Genomic DNA, 16,716 nt, shown 5'->3' with positions numbered 1-16,716 from the left:
AACGTTTCATGATGATCGCACATTCCTATAGGGGGTCAAACCATGTCCCAAAGGTCACCGGGCCTGGTGTCACTTTAAAGAAGTAGTCCAGTTACACCTTTGAGGGCTTATAACTTGGCTTTGGAATATCCTAGAGAGGTCAGGTTTGTTTTAGAGTACTCCAATTAACAGCCCCCATTACCCCAAAAAGGAATGGAGTCATTAGCACTTATGGTTTTTAAATGGCACCCAGAATTATGTTGCACGAAGCACAATTTCACATCATTCTGGGTTCATTTGTGTGAAAACATGGTCCAATCACGCTGAAACATTACAGAAAGGTAGAATCTATTGAGTTGTAAGTGATCTGAACGTTTCATGATGATAGCACTTTCCTAAGGGGGTCAAACCATGTCCCAAAGGTCACCGGATCTGGATTCAATTTAAAGAAGTAGTCCAGTTACACATTTGTGGGCTTATAACTTGGCTTCTGAATGTCCTAGAGAGATCAGGTTTGTTTTAGTGTACTCCAATCAACAGCCCCTACAACCACAAAAAGGAATGGAGTCATTAGCACTTATGGTTTGTAAATGGCACCCAGAATTATGTTGCACGAAGCACAATTTCACATCATTCTGGGTTCATTTGTGTGAAAACAAGGTCCAATCAGGCTGAAACGTTACAAGAAGGTAGAATCTATTGAGTTTTAAGTGATCTGAACGTTTCATGATGATAACACTTTCCTAAGGGGGTCAAACCATGTCCCAAAGGTCACCGGATCTGGTGTCAATTTAAAGAAGTAGTCCAGTTACACATTTGTGGGCTTATAACTTGGCTTCTGAATGTTCTAGAGAGATCAAGTTTGTTTTAGTGTACTCCAATCAACAGCCCCTACAACCACAAAAAGGAATGGAGTCATTAGCACTAATGGTTTTTAAATGGCACCCAGAATTATGTTACACGAAGCACAATTTCACATCATTCTGGGTCCATTTGTGTGAAAACAAGGTCCAATCAGGCTGAAACGTTACAAGAAGGTAGAATCTATTGAGTTGTAAGTGATCTGAACGTTTCATGATGATCGCACATTCCTATGGGGGGTCAAACCATGTCCCAAAGGTCACCGGGCCTGGTGTCACTTTAAAGAAGTAGTCCAGTTACACATTTGAGGGCTTATAACTTGGCTTTGGAATATCCTAGAGAGGTCAGGTTTTTTTTAGAGTACTCCAATTAAAAGACCCCATTACCCCAAAAGGAATGGAGTCATTTGCAGTTATGGTCTTTAAATGGCACCCAGAATTATGTTGCATGAAGCACAATTTCACATCATTCTGGGTTCATTTGTGTGAAAACAAGGTCCAGTCACGCTGAAACATTACACAAAGGTAGAATCTATTGAGTTGTAAGTGATCTGAACGTTTCATGATGATAGCACTTTCCTAAGGGGGTCAAACCATGTCCCAAAGGTAACCGGACCTGGTGTCAATTTAAAGAAGTAGTCCAGTTAGACATTTGTGGGCTTATAACTTGGCTTCTGAATGGCCTAGAGAGATCAGGTTTGTTTTAGTGTGCTCCAATCAACAGCCCCTACAACCACAAAAAGGAATGGAGTCATTAGCACTTATGGTTTTTAAATGGCACCCAGAATTATGTTGCACGAAGCACAATTTCACATCATTCTGGGTTCATTTGTGTGAAAACAAGGTCCAATCACGCTGAAACGTTACAGGAAGGTAGAATCTATTGAGTTGTAAGTGATCTGAACGTTTCATGATGATAGCACTTTCCTAAGGGGGTCAAACCATGTCCCAAAGGTCACCGGATCTGGTGTCAATTTAAAGAAGTAGTCCAGTTACACATTTGTGGGCTTATAACTTGGCTTCTGAATGTCCTAGACAGATCAGGTTTGTTTTAATGTACTCCAATTAACAGCCCCTACAACCACAAAAAGGAATGGAGTCTATAGCACTTATGGTTTGTAAATGACACCCAGAATTATGTTGCACGAAGCACAATTTCACATCATTCTGTGTCCATTTGTGTGAAAACAAGGTCCAATCAGGCTGAAACGTTACAAGAAGGTAGAATCTATTGAGTTGTAAGTGATCTGAACGTTTCATGATGATCACCCATTCCTATAGGGGGTCAAACCATGTCAAAAAGGTCACCGGGCCAGGTGTCACTTTAAAGAAGTAGTCCAGTTACACATTTAAGGGCTTATAACTTGGCTTTGGAATATCCTAGAGAGGTCAGATTTGTTTTAGATTACTCCAATTAACAGACCCCATTACCCCAAAAGGAATGGAGTGATTAGCAGTTATGGTTTTTAAATGGCACCCAGAATTATGTTGCACGAAGCACAATTTCACATCATTCTGGGTTCATTTGTGTGAAAACAAGGTCCAATCAGGCTGAAACGTTACAAGAAGGTAGAATCTATTGAGTTGTAAGTGATCTGAACGTTTCATGATGATGGCCCTTTCCTAAGGGGGTCAAACCATGTCCCAAAGGTCACCGGATCTGGTGTCAATTTAAAGAAGTAGTCCAGTTACACATTTGTGGGCTTATAACTTGGCTTCTGAATGGCCTAGAGAGATCAGGTTTGTTTTAGTGTGCTCCAATCAACAGCCCCTACAACCACAAAAAGGAATGGAGTCATTAGCACTTATGGTTTTTAAATGGCACCCAGAATTATGTTGCACGAAGCACAATTTCACATCATTCTGGGTTCATTTGTGTGAAAACAAGGTCCAATCAGGCTGAAACGTTACAGGAAGGTAGAATCTATTGAGTTTTAAGTGATCTGAACGTTTCATGATGATAACACTTTCCTAAGGGGGTCAAACCATGTCCCAAAGGTAACCGGATCTGGTGTCAATTTAAAGAAGTAGTCCAGTTACACATTTGTGGGCTTATAACTTGGCTTCTGGATGTTCTAGAGAGATCAAGTTTGTTTTAGTGTACTCCAATCAACAGCCCCTACAACCACAAAAAGGAATGGAGTCATTAGCACTTATGGTTTTCAAATGGCACCCAGAATTATGTTGCACGAAGCACAATTTCACATCATTCTGGGTTCATTTGTGTGAAAACAAGGTCCAATTATGCTGAAACGTTACAGGAAGGTAGAATCTATTGAGTTGTAAGTGATATGAACGTTTCATGATGATCGCACATTCCTATAGGGGGTCAAACCATGTCCCAAAGGTCACCGGGCCTGGTGTCACTTTAAAGAAGTAGTCCAGTTACACCTTTGAGGGCTTATAACTTGGCTTTGGAATATCCTAGAGAGGTCAGGTTTGTTTTAGAGTACTCCAATTAACAGCCCCCATTACCCCAAAAAGGAATGGAGTCATTAGCACTTATGGTTTTTAAATGGCACCCAGAATTATGTTGCACGAAGCACAATTTCACATCATTCTGGGTTCATTTGTGTGAAAACATGGTCCAATCACGCTGAAACATTACAGAAAGGTAGAATCTATTGAGTTGTAAGTGATCTGAACGTTTCATGATGATAGCACTTTCCTAAGGGGGTCAAACCATGTCCCAAAGGTCACCGGATCTGGATTCAATTTAAAGAAGTAGTCCAGTTACACATTTGTGGGCTTATAACTTGGCTTCTGAATGTCCTAGAGAGATCAGGTTTGTTTTAGTGTACTCCAATCAACAGCCCCTACAACCACAAAAAGGAATGGAGTCATTAGCACTTATGGTTTGTAAATGGCACCCAGAATTATGTTGCACGAAGCACAATTTCACATCATTCTGGGTCCATTTGTGTGAAAACAAGGTCCAATCACGCTGAAATGTTACAAGAAGGTAGAATCTATTGAGTTTTAAGTGATCTGAACATTTCATGATGATAGCACTTTCCTAAGGGGGTCAAACCATGTACCAAAGGTCACCGGATCTGGTGTCAATTTAAAGAAGTAGTCCAGTTACACATTTGTGGGCTTATAACTTGGCATTCTGAATGTCCTAGAGAGATCATGTTTGTTTTTGTGTACTCCAATCAACAGCCCCTACAACCACAAAAAGGAATGGAGTCATTAGCACTTATGGTTTTAAAATGGCACCCAGAATTATGTTGCACGAAGCACAATTTCACATCATTCTGGGTTCATTTGTGTGAAAACAAGGTCCATTTAGGCTGAAACGTTACTGGAAGGTAGAATCTATTGAGTTGTAAGTGATCTGAACGTTTCATGATGATAGCACTTTCCTAAGGGGGTCAAACCATGTCCCAAAGGTCACCGGATCTGGTGTCAATTGTAGCGTTATGGTTTTATGCTCTTTTATGAAAGAGGAACCATGCTACGTATTAATTCGGAATATTAATTTTAATAAATCAATAACCAAATTTTATATTGTTCAGAAGACTCAAAGGTTGTTTTCATCCATAAACTGCCGATAATATCTGAGTGTCTGTGTTTCAGTTCAATGAGGAAACCAGTTTGACGTTTAAAAGTTTTAATTCTTCAAATTAAACTAATGATTTTGAAATTGACAAACAGGAAATACAATCAACATTAGTAACTTTGTGGGACAATCTCTTTAACAGTTGATATGCTGTTCTGGCTCAAATAGACCTTCTGATGAATTTATGAAGATTGAGAATGTTGTGATGGTGAGAGTGATATGAGCTGGGATGGGTGCGTGAGTGCATCTGATTTTGCTTCAGGAAGAACCAGGTGTCTGAGTGAAACGTGATGGTTTGAATAAACTTAGGCTCTTAGTTGGAAAAGATGCATCAAAACGCTAAACACCGTGTTCTGTCTCACCGAATTCTTTTGGACCCTCTTTCGGATCCGGGGCGTCACCTTAGGATGTTTCATCCAGGGCACCTTGGCTGGCAGAGAAGACAAAGATGCGCTGCGACCAGGTCCAGAGTTGTCCTCGGTACACGTTGATGGTAAAGCGTTTTGTCGACGCGCTTTCTTAAGTTAATTCACTCAGAAATCAAAAGACTCGGTAATGAGTCTGCGTTAGAAGTTGCAATTCAGCTATTCTGCCTGGCGTGGCAGAAACAGCGTGAGAGAAGGGGGGGGGGGGGGGGGGATTGAGCCCATGGGCTCCGTTCCCCGTTAGCGGTTGTTCACAAGTCCTCCCTCTCTCGTGGCCCCACACCAACTGCCCCAAAAGACTGAAACTTACCAAAAACCTTTCTCTTCTCAAAGCAAAACATTTGCGTCATCAAATGTGTCTGGATTTTACTGTGGGAAGGTGTGTGTGAATGTTTGTGTGCTTGAGTGTGAAGGTCAGTACCAAACATTCAACATTATCTACTTAAGTGTGGATTCATTAATCCATTATAATTACCCCAAAGCAGGGCCGGAGTGGGACACATTTTCAGCCCTGGAGTTTCAGACCCCAGACCGGCCCACTTAACGAATTATTATTAAAATCATGTTAGAACTTTATATGTATAGTCTACAAAAGCACACTACTCGGTAAAGCCTTGTAATTGTAAAGCAAGAAAGAGTTGAAAGAGTTGAGTTGCTTTACAAGAAAGAGCAACTCTTTCTTGTAAAGCAAGAAAGAGTTGCTTTACAATGTAGGTTTATTTGAACATCAGTGCACATCTCCAACATTGTTCTTTACAACACATTCTCTAACAATATAACAATATACTGTTCAAACAGCTGTTCTGAGATTTTCAAACCTTTAAAATGAAATGACTCAGCACTCCCTTTCACACTTTTTCCAGTTTCCCTAGACTCACCTGCACACAATTAAAATAATCATCTGTAAAGCTTTAGCACATTTGATATGGAAAACACATCTTTGTAACCAATTAAAATATTTTCTATGGCAAAATATGCAGGCTTATTTAATTTTACTTTCATTCTAATAACGATCTGTTGTGGGCTTTGTGCATTTACTAACAGAAATACATCAGGTCACTACTATTATTTGGGCATTAAAATTATTATAATGAAACTGATGTTTGCTTGTTTGCACATGAGTTGGCTCACCTTCTATCCCAACAGGAGCAATACCCTCACTGCTGGCTCCTGGCTCTTCTTCTGACACTACATTGTGTGAAAATTGTCACAATTCAGCATTCATTTTCCTTTTTTACATGCTTTCTGATCAATGCTGAATCATCTAGCATTTTAGGACACTTTCATATAGAGCCAGGATAGTTTTCATCATATAAATTTCAATAATATTCAGTTCACTGACTCAATAAGTAATCCTACCAGTACATGCCCGCTCTGGAATTGTGGGTTTCTGCCTGGTGCTTATTAGGCCTACAGGATCTTGTGTTTGACTCTGACAAGACAGTTTGGTGGCATCAGTCACATCATACTGTAAATTATATTACATAACGTTATGTCATGATGCCATATAATTCATTATTGATGCTTAATTAACTTGAATGGTGATTTGCAGCCGGTAAAGTTTAACATCTTGACTTGCCTTACCCGTTTTATCTTCATTTGAAGTTAAAGACCGCAAGCTTGTTTGAGAAAAAAAGGTGCTCATTTTTGCACATTTAGCTGCATCCAGGGCCAGATTAAGACTTTGTTGTACCCTGGGCAACAATATTCAAGGGCCCCATCATCACGACCCAAGGATCACCATAATATGGTCACATACAGAATATTTTACTGTAATATGCAGTAAATATACTCAATGCTTGAATGCCTGACATCACGTAACCCGCTCAGGGTAACCTTTGACCCACCTTGTGTGGACTGACCAATGAGGAGAGGGTCTTAACTTGAGGCCCTCTCTTCATTGGTCAGTCTGCATGAGACTGACTCTCAACTGACGTTTAGTCATAGGCAGCGAAGCGTCTGTGCAGCACAAAAGCCCGGGTGGACAGTTTGTTTAGTACAGGGTGATCATATTTCCATTTCCAAACAAGAGAACAGGGGATCTGTGCCTATGACGTCACACTATGGCAACACCACACAAACCACGTTGGGACCCATTTTCTTGTAAGAACTAAATTAATATCAGATTCTGCCAATAAAAGGGCTCTAAAACAATTCATATGTAAATATTTAGCATATGTATTGCAAAATCTCATTTTTCTGCTTTAGTGCTGCAACAAGGTTTTAATAATAATAAATTATTATAACTTTTGTTTTACTACAGCATCGGTACGCTTCCTGTGCACAGATTATTAAGGGTGCTTGTTTCAGCTGTGAGATTAGACGATAGGATCAATGATAAAATAAGTTGTCACACACTCCATGGAAACTTTCAGAGAATCCACAAATAGTGGCTTTCAATTTCATCTGATAATATTAGAACATGTCAGTAATGTCTGAGGAGCTTTTATAAACACTGGATAACTAACAATACTGGAGAGGGTAACAATTACACAGAGGCTTCTGGGGAGCCCAGTTATGGGGTGGGTGGGGGGGGGGTCATTTTGCCTTGGCCCCCAAAATGTCTTGAAACGGCCCTGGGTGTGTGACTGAGTTTTGAAGGTGATTTGAATTGTATCAGATGTATAACTATGACATGGTTATAACTTATTGTTTTATACTGGTAAAAACTTGTAGTGGAGATAAATCTACCTACATTTTACTTTACACTTAGTTTTGTTTTCTTGTTTTTATTGAACTATTTCCTGTCCTGTCTGTCTCTCGTCTTCCTGCGTCTCCTCTAAACTCTCCAGAAAAAACTGCTGCCAGGATTCTTACTTTTTCACCTCATCAGTTACTTTTGAGCAGATCAAATGGATCTCCTGACCGCAAAGCGGAGTGCGCCTTTCGATGCTGCGTCAGTGAGGTGAAATCACCGCAGCACCGCGCAGCACAGGTGATGAGCTGCGCAGCAGCAGAGCGCTTCAGGCACAAATAAGACAGAAAATAGAGAACATGTGCGGACATGAACGATCGTGTGCTAATTATAGTTTTTTGGTTGCGCCACTTTGAGAATGGACCGTGCGCTGGACGCAGCTGCCTGGATCGCTGCGCAATAACGCGCTGTGCCGCTCTTTGTGCTCTCTGCTCAGAAGAGTCCATAAATGATGTAATATAGATAGAAAACTTGTTTCCGGCTCCCCTGGATGTGTAAGATATACAGCTCCCCCATAATTCGATCCCTGCTCCTGGATGAAAAGCCGGACATTTTCATCAATACAAGAACCCGCAGTCCGGACGCCCGGACAGAGAGTGAAAAGTGGACATGTCCGGGGAAAACCGGACATACGGTCACCCTAGTTTAATATAATGCGGGAGATTACAGACATGCCTACAGTATTTTGCTCGTGCGCTTGCTGCCCTGGGCCCCTTAGAGTTCGTGGGCCCTGGTCAATTGCCCAGTTGCCCATATGGTTAATCCGGCCTTGGCTGCATCTGTTTCCAACGCTTTCCTCTTTTTAATTCTTGCCTTCTCCGCGCCACCCTTGCTCTTTCTACTTTCCATCTTTCCGTCAACTGCGTGGTCACGTGGTGCGCACAGGCGCATACTGGGGGAAAAAACGAGCTGCAGCCTGCAGGTAGAGCCAGCCAGAGACAGCCGGGAGGAGCGTATGTGATCAGCCCGGCGGCCTCAGTGCCATGACTGAACACCGGCACCAAAAAATAAAAATAAAATGATAAAAAACAAAAACGAGAGCACCGGCCCCATGCGGCCCAAACATCGCGCGGCCCACCGGGAATTCTCCAGACCCTCCCGATTAGCCACTCCGGGCCTGCCCCAAAGCATAAGAACCATTCATTTGATTAATCACATTTATAATGAGCAAAATGATAATGGTTATTTTAACATTAAAATCAAGAAAAAGAAGTTTAAACTTTATGTTTTGACTTGGTCTGGGTACAACTCATGTAAACACATCTTCTGGTAGACTGCAGGTGGTTGATGTTATGGTTTCCTCCCAGACTCGCTGGCGTTCAGGACTTAATCTGTGGGTGAAAGTTCTCAATGACCCAGCTTTGACCTAGCTGCGTCCAGCACCACCTTTGTGATGGAAACCCATATTTCCTCACGTTACATACCCCCCCTTTTTGTGACGACAGGGTGGTCAAGCACAGGCCACCTGCCGTTACAAACACAATAACGTGATGTACTCGTGAAGGTAGACATCCCAGATGAAGGCAGGAACGATGAAGTGTCACCACAGGTCTCGTGTAGAAGGGAGTGTATCCTGATCAGATGATTAAGGCCAAAACTGTTGCAATCATTGTAAAGTACTCCACTTAGGAAATCTTGAAAGCAGAGCTATTTCAATAGCAGTTAATTTCATCAGCAATAATGCAAAGGTATGCAAAGGATAAGCAGCTCGTGTGCCACACGGAGCTGGGCAGATGATGTATTCCTCAGGCGTAGTCCAGGCAAGTCCAGCGCAGACCTCGACCCATCTCGAACCACGACCGAAGCCCCATGCGACAGAAAACCAGTTGAAGGATGGTGAAGACGACCCCTCTGATGGGATGTAGTCCATAAGAGCTCGGAGAAGGAGACAAAGTGAGACAGCCCACACGATAGATAGCATTTGATGCAAAACAGAGAAATCAATCAAAACCTATCTATGGGTGCCTCTGGGAAAATGTGGGTGCCTTTTGTGAATTATCTAAAGAAGAAATGTTCTGCACCCTGTTCTACGTGTCATGTAAAAACGTGATGCAGTGAAAACACAAATAAAAGAAAGCAAATCCTAACTGATATGTGAAACTCAGCAGGCTGCACTAATTAAAGGCATATATATAACAAAAAAAAATCATGAAAATGAAGGGCAAATTGGCTTGTGGCCCTTTAAGGGAAATAGTAACAAAAATAACATTAAATTTGTAATCAAATATAATCATGCTACACAAAGCACTAATAAAAAGATAGAGATGTAAATCAGTTCTAAAAATGTAAATCAGTAGGTTAGTAATCCCTAAAGATGTGAGTTAGTAACAGGACCCTGGCTGGAGGCAGGTAACCTGAAAAAAAAAACTCAAAGGATATCACATTTGTTAAAAATTCATCCCACAAACGAGAGAATTTGTAACGGTCCACCAGTCAGTGGAAAAGAATCCGGTCAGAATAGAGTCGGTCAGAATAGAGTTTTGAATCTGGTATTGCGGACCCACAGAGACACGAGTTTGGACGTATCTGTGGGAGCAGGCTCATAAGCGATTTGGTTATCAAACTGTTTGTATCTTGTGTTACGAACCCACAGGGAAACTTGTTTGAATTTACCTGAGGGTTCCGTTTGGAACTGGAGCGAAGCTGATGGTTTAGCTGTTAGATCAGAACCTGATTTTACCTGCTCAAAGTTGTGTTGCAGCTTAACGGAGGCGACTTTGTTGTGATCAGAAATGGTAGTGAACTGGAAATGCGAAAATGATGCTCGCAAAGCGGGAGGAGGCTCCCCACCCCCCTTTTGTTTCTCAAACGTATGCCGTGTCTGTGAGACAGGAGAAGCATAACAAAGAACAGTTCTTAAGCTCTTAAAAGCTCTATTACCAAGAAGATGCACATTGTCACCTGAATCGTGCTGAAAGAGTAGGTGTTCAGATGTCCAAAGACCTGGAGGTGTTGGACTTGGAGGTTCTGAAAAGGAGTGATCCAAGGATGGTTGTGTCACGGGTGTCAAAGCCAACCTAGCCATGTTTAGAATCAGATACAGACATGACGCTAGCTTTGGGAACATGGTCTGTCCTGAAAACTGAAGCCAAGAATACTTTATACCCAAGAATGATGGAGGTTCCCACACAGAATCAGAAAAACCCGGTTTAACCAGAGTATTTACAGACTGACTAGAACTCCGCCCCGTAGAAGGTGCAGCACCTAACTCCGGGTCGGAGGTCAATGTTGTCAGCTGAATTGGAGGAAGGTCAGTGTCGAGTTCTGCAATGACCCGCCCGCTCAGAGGAGGCGTTCCCCCGAACCGGTTGAAGTCCGCAACGGAAAACTCAGAGCCACTCAGCACCCCCCCTTTGTCAGGAGGGGCCCCGAGCAGAGCATCACTGCGCGCACCTACACCTCCCGGGCCGGGTTGCCTTCCCGAGCCCGTGAGAGAGGTGCGCGCAGCAACCACCGAGCCACCTTTAATATCGCCACTGACCACAGGACTGCTGGAAACCGCAGGGTTTTCTGCGTCGTCGTGGTCACCTGTAAGAGAAATCACAGGAAAGAGAGCACAGAGGCCCGAGACTAAGTCACACCCCTGTGAAAGTAGAAAGGAGTTGGCCACCGTATTAGCAGAGGTCACAAACTGAAAAGTGACAAGGTCATTCACATAAAGGTCAAGATGTCCGGGCACAAACCCCTTAAATGGCATGGTAGCTCCGTCCGGAGACCACAAGTGTTTCACGGCGGCTGACGTTTCCATCACGCCCCGATAAAGAAGCTGGTTCGTGCATGAGACGGACTGACGAGTAAAACAGACCTCTGACTGAAGCGGTGGGTCACAGCCTGAAGATTTCACACCCATGCTGGAGGGATGTTCAGCCTTTAACATGGATGACAGAGGAGAAGCATTAGGAACCAAAGGGTTAAGCACAACCTGTTTGTCAGAGAGGTTAACCATAGGCTCAAGAGATTTATTCAGCTTAAAAGCAGCAGAGAAAGTGTTGTTTATTTCAAACCTTGATGTTGATGGTGGGTTTTTGACCCCCTGGAAGAAATAAAGGTAAAGAAAAAGCGTTATGACTGTAAACAGCATGTTGCTTGAATTCACGACATGAAGTGCAGACCAGAACCACCTCCGACCCAGTGCAGCTGGCACCGAACCGCAGCCACTAGTCCCCACTGTCCCCGACCGGCGGCACCCGCCTAAAACGGGCCCGTTCGGGCGGGCGGAGGGACCAGCGATGCTCGGCCGGTGAATTTCCTGCGTCTTGGCATGTTCTGGAAGCAGAACGTCAGAGAACCTTACATCAGGTGTAACAGTGCAAGATAGATTTTGTCGTGTCTCGTCCATCTCCCATTAAGTTCAGAGCAACTCGCGTTTTTACCTTCTGAGCCGACGTAAAACTCCGGGCAGATTCCTTAATATGTCTCACACAAACAAGGACTGTCCGTAGCCTACTTAACTTTATGACACAGGGTAAAACAAGGAATTGTTGATAGAGAAATGAATACACACAACTTCACAAGATGGAAGAAAAAGGCATGGAACCGAGCAACGGAGGCTGTGAAAGCCGACCCGTTCACCGGTCCACAATAAAAAAAAATAAAAAAAAAAATAACAAACCCTACGCTGCCGTGTTGGTATCAGACGGACAAACGTAGCAAACTGTAGATTCTACACACCGTAGCGATTTACAAGAATCACCGCCAATGCGGGTTTTGTGAGGACACAGACTGACTGTGCCAGAAATGATGACAATTTAACGGGACGCATGCCCTATTTGTCTAACTGTGGCGCTAGCTTAGCTCCCCGGCCAGGCCTAGCGTTCTTTGTCAGTAGCAACCAGACTTAAATCTTCCCGATTAACAAGTAGGCATCTCGCTCCACTTTTAAAAACGGACTTTTAAAAAGCGTACGTAATCTGAATGCAGTAACGCGTGACGGCCATGCTTCGCTTTACGACGTTTACCTAGCGATCAAGCTAAGGTAGGTGTCACCGAGCATTCCGTTCAGATTCGGCTTCTATAAGTCGCTCATGCAAGGGAAATTTTTCCCACAATAGCTCGCCCACAGTGTCAACACACTGAGACGAAAGGTGTCCGAGAAGTTAGTCTCGGTTCGGAGGTTCGGAGAATTTAGTGATAATTTTAGGAACTGAGGATAAGCTGCTCACGGTAGCTCACCCAGCAATGGTCAGAGCGGAAACGGAGCTTTCCGACCTGAGGTTAGATTAGAGACGCGGCGGCGCGTCAAAATGGACAGAATTCAGTCAAAAGCACAACTCACACGTTCGCTCCGAAGGTGAAGATGGGATAATTCAAAGTTAGGTCTGTAATTTGCGGTCAATTTGAGATCGGAGATCTTCCGCCGTCAAGTTTCCACCAGGACGCCTCCCGGAAGAGTGACTTCAGCGGAACAATTTCCGGTTAATTTCAAAATAAGACATCAAAGTGAAACACAGAGAAAAGCGTTGTTTGTAGCTTTTAGATGTAAGAAATCAGATAAATCGCAGATATAGAAGTCTGGGTACGCTCGCCATTGATGTAGCGTTATGGTTTTATGCTCTTTTATGAAAGAGGAACCATGCTACGTATTAATTCGGAATATTAATTTTAATAAATCAATAACCAAATTTTATATTGTTCAGAAGACTCAAAGGTTGTTTTCATCCATAAACTGCCGATAATATCTGAGTGTCTGTGTTTCAGTTCAATGAGGAAACCAGTTTGACGTTTAAAAGTTTTAATTCTTCAAATTAAACTAATGATTTTGAAATTGACAAACAGGAAATACAATCAACATTAGTAACTTTGTGGGACAATCTCTTTAACAGTTGATATGCTGTTCTGGCTCAAATAGACCTTCTGATGAATTTATGAAGATTGAGAATGTTGTGATGGTGAGAGTGATATGAGCTGGGATGGGTGCGTGAGTGCATCTGATTTTGCTTCAGGAAGAACCAGGTGTCTGAGTGAAAAGTGATGGTTTGAATAAACTTAGGCTCTTAGTTGGAAAAGATGCATCAAAACGCTAAACACCGTGTTCTGTCTCACCGAATTCTTTTGGACCCTCTTTCGGATCCGGGGCGTCACCTTAGGATGTTTCATCCAGGGCACCTTGGCTGGCAGAGAAGACAAAGATGCGCTGCGACCAGGTCCAGAGTTGTCCTCGGTACACGTTGATGGTAAAGCGTTTTGTCGACGCGCTTTCTTAAGTTAATTCACTCAGAAATCAAAAGACTCGGTAATGAGTCTGCGTTAGAAGTTGCGATTCAGCTATTCTGCCTGGCGTGGCAGAAACAGCGTGAGAGAAGGGGGGGGGGGGGGGATTGAGCCCATGGGCTCCGTTCCCCGTTAGCGGTTGTTCACAAGTCCTCCCTCTCTCGTGGCCCCACACCAACTGCCCCAAAAGACTGAAACTTACCAAAAACCTCTCTCTTGCCTAATTCGGGCATCTCCTACTACACCTGCGCGTCGACCAGTGGCCCTGCGGCGCCTCCACCTGCGCCGGACCCTCGCGTGACCACACGAGGCTACAACCTGAAACGCCCCTGGTTTCCATTCCCGGCTCCGGTGAGTTATGTTCTGTTGATCGTGTATTTTGGCCTGCTATCACCTGCGGTTGGTACCGATCATCGGCCTCCACTGACGCGACTGTATAGCCCTGGGCCCTCTTCGGGGATCGCACTCCGTGACCGCCCAGGTCTACTGATGACTGACTATCGATTGTACTCGCAAAAGATCTTTGTGCAATTCGACCCCTCTATGGCATGTACTGATAGGATGAAGACGGCCTTCGGCAACCTATCGGAAACGGGTGAACACTGGACTCGTACGATGACACAGCATGCGGTTGCCGATGTCGGTCACATCCTAAAACAAGCGCTAAAATTCACAATTTCTGACAGCCAACTTGCTGGTACCAGGAAAAGACCAAAGCGGTTCCTGGACGGACTTTTCTCTATCGGAAATATTATTGGCAATCTCTTAAATTTTGCGTTCTCTGCCGTCAACTCGGTTGAGATTCACACGGTCCGTCGACATGTTGATGAGCTTAGTAGGGAATACCCGAAACTGCGTAAGCTGGCGCTGCAGCAGCGGCGTGCCCTGGTACAGCTGGGCGTGTCTGAAAAACAGACTATGGTGGTGCTGAACACCCACAGTAACATTTTGCGTAAGACAACGGCCGCCGTGAATGAGTTGCGTTCGTTTGTGGAGGTTGATTATGGTCATACACAGATGCTGACGGCTTGTTTGGCGGACTATGGTCGGGACGTGAGCGCCTCCATCGACCTTCTCCTTATGGGGAGGATCCCTCCTTACCTAGTGTCACAAGACATGGTCCGGGCTGCGATTGCTAGGGTGACCTCTGAGGCCCCGATTACGCTACAGGTTCACCTCGGCTTCTCGTTGGGCAGTGCTATTCCTTTATCCGTCATTCCGGAGGCGGGAGAGCTAGCCTTCCTCATAAACTTACCTGTGGTTTCTCCGCGGAACATCTATAGGTTGAAAGATGTAGTGAATGTCGGTAACTGGGTTCACCACTCTCATGTCAAGTTGCATACGCCTCCGGTCATTGCGTATCAGGACCGCGCGCCCCACGTCAGGTTGGTACCGGACTTGAGCGCGTGTTCTCTCAACCGTGGTCTGCACTTTATGTGCCCTGGCACGCCTTTTATACATCGGGAGGCTGTTGTCGTGTGTGGCGTTGATGAGTTGTCTGATACATCTAAATGCCCTATGACGGTGACTCCGCGTTCGCGTGTGGTGAGCAGTAAAGCTGTTATCGTTGGCGACCGTTGGTTGCTCAATACCCCTGCTAGTGATGCTGAAGTTTGCTTTGAGGGTTCGGTATCTACTAAGGTGGACCTACCATCTGCGACCTTGTGGGTGAAGGTTCCCCGGGGTGCAACGGTCCACGTGGGTGAAGTTTCTCTATATCACTTGGATCCTGGTGAGCATAGGTCTGTAATGGAGTCCTCCACTTTCTATGATAACATCTCTTTTGCTCTTTCCCCAGCGACGGTGGTTCGGGTGGCGTTCGAGGGTCCGACCGTGGTTCGCGTGGGTGTGGTGAACAAAGTGTTGCGTGAGCTGTCGTCGGATCCCGACCTTCGGTTTCGACCAGTGTCTTACTCCTGGTCCTCCGCCGACTCTGTGGTGATATTCATTATAGGCATAAACATCTGCTTGATTTGGACTATGTTCATTTTCCAACACCGTCGGTTCTCCGCCGCATTGACGTTAATGAGAACATCGCTCGATGATGTTAATGGACGTCTGGCTCGGTCCATGGAACCGCGTCGCGATGGACCGCTGGCCCGGGCTGCTGCGCCAGGGACGGTGAGTTCCTCTCCACAGCCTCCTCCTCCTCCTCCTCTGCCGGCATCTGCGACGTAGAGGCGGGAGGATCCCGGTTACCTGACTTGTTGGTTCCAAAGATTTCTATCTTTGATTACACAAACTTGTTTATTTGTGGGTGTGCATGGTTGTCTTTCCTGTTATACGTCACGTGCAGACTTAAGGTGTGTTGAGATGGACGTGCTGTGGGCTCCTGGAGTCAGGTGAAAGGCCAGGTAACAGTGAGTGGGTTAGGCCACATAGTGCTGTTGTCCAAAATTTTGTTTTTTTTTATCTTTACTAATCACCATTCCTTAAGGGTACATTAACATGAACATGATTACTAACCACTGATTTACATTTTAGTGCTGATTTACATTTCCGTTTTTTTATAGTACCTTTGACCAGTTGATTTTAACAGTGAAAATTATGTTTGTGATTATCAATTCTGTGATTTATCCTACTGGGCTGTAACCAATTTTGCCCCTGTCCTGACATGAGTATTTACAGTGAGGATTCACTGATACCGGTTAGGGTTTCTTTCATTTTTCTGCTTCTCGCATCATCCCTTTTTGCATCTTACACAGTCAGGGCTGCGTCCATTTCTTCACTTAATGGGTAATTACACTTAAAACTAACATATAGTACAAAAGGCACTCATAGAGTTAGGTTTTTATTATTTTTATTTCTTTGATGACATGAAATGCACTTTTGTCGTGTCTACATTGAAGTGCCTACACTGTGCTCTCTCTCCTCTGTTGAGCTTGTGAGGATCCTGCGTCCTGGGGGTGGATCCGTGACTCGTCATCTGCATCGACTACTCCTGAGGGTGCTCCGGCTCGTTGGCCTTGGGCGACTGTGGTTCCG

At 44.3% G+C, this 16,716-nt stretch overlaps 1 protein-coding gene across 1 annotated transcript; it reads right to left on the bottom strand.

The window, feature by feature from the left end:
- Positions 1 to 9,793: 9,793 nt before the first annotated feature.
- LOC129154703 (uncharacterized) lies at positions 9,794 to 11,652 on the bottom strand. Its single transcript, XM_070555264.1, has 2 exons — positions 11,526 to 11,652; positions 9,794 to 11,389 (listed from the first exon to the last, which is right to left on the bottom strand). Exon 2 carries the CDS (start codon positions 11,369 to 11,371, stop codon positions 9,989 to 9,991), a length of 1,383 nt encoding a protein of 460 aa, XP_070411365.1. The 5' UTR covers positions 11,372 to 11,389; positions 11,526 to 11,652; the 3' UTR covers positions 9,794 to 9,988.
- Positions 11,653 to 16,716: the final 5,064 nt, after the last annotated feature.

This window comes from Nothobranchius furzeri, chromosome 10 (assembly GCF_043380555.1).
Source record: "Nothobranchius furzeri strain GRZ-AD chromosome 10, NfurGRZ-RIMD1, whole genome shotgun sequence".
Lineage (NCBI taxonomy): Eukaryota > Metazoa > Chordata > Actinopteri > Cyprinodontiformes > Nothobranchiidae > Nothobranchius > Nothobranchius furzeri.
The sequence above is the reverse complement of the archived record's forward strand: the minus strand, read 5'-3'. Positions and strand labels throughout refer to the sequence as shown.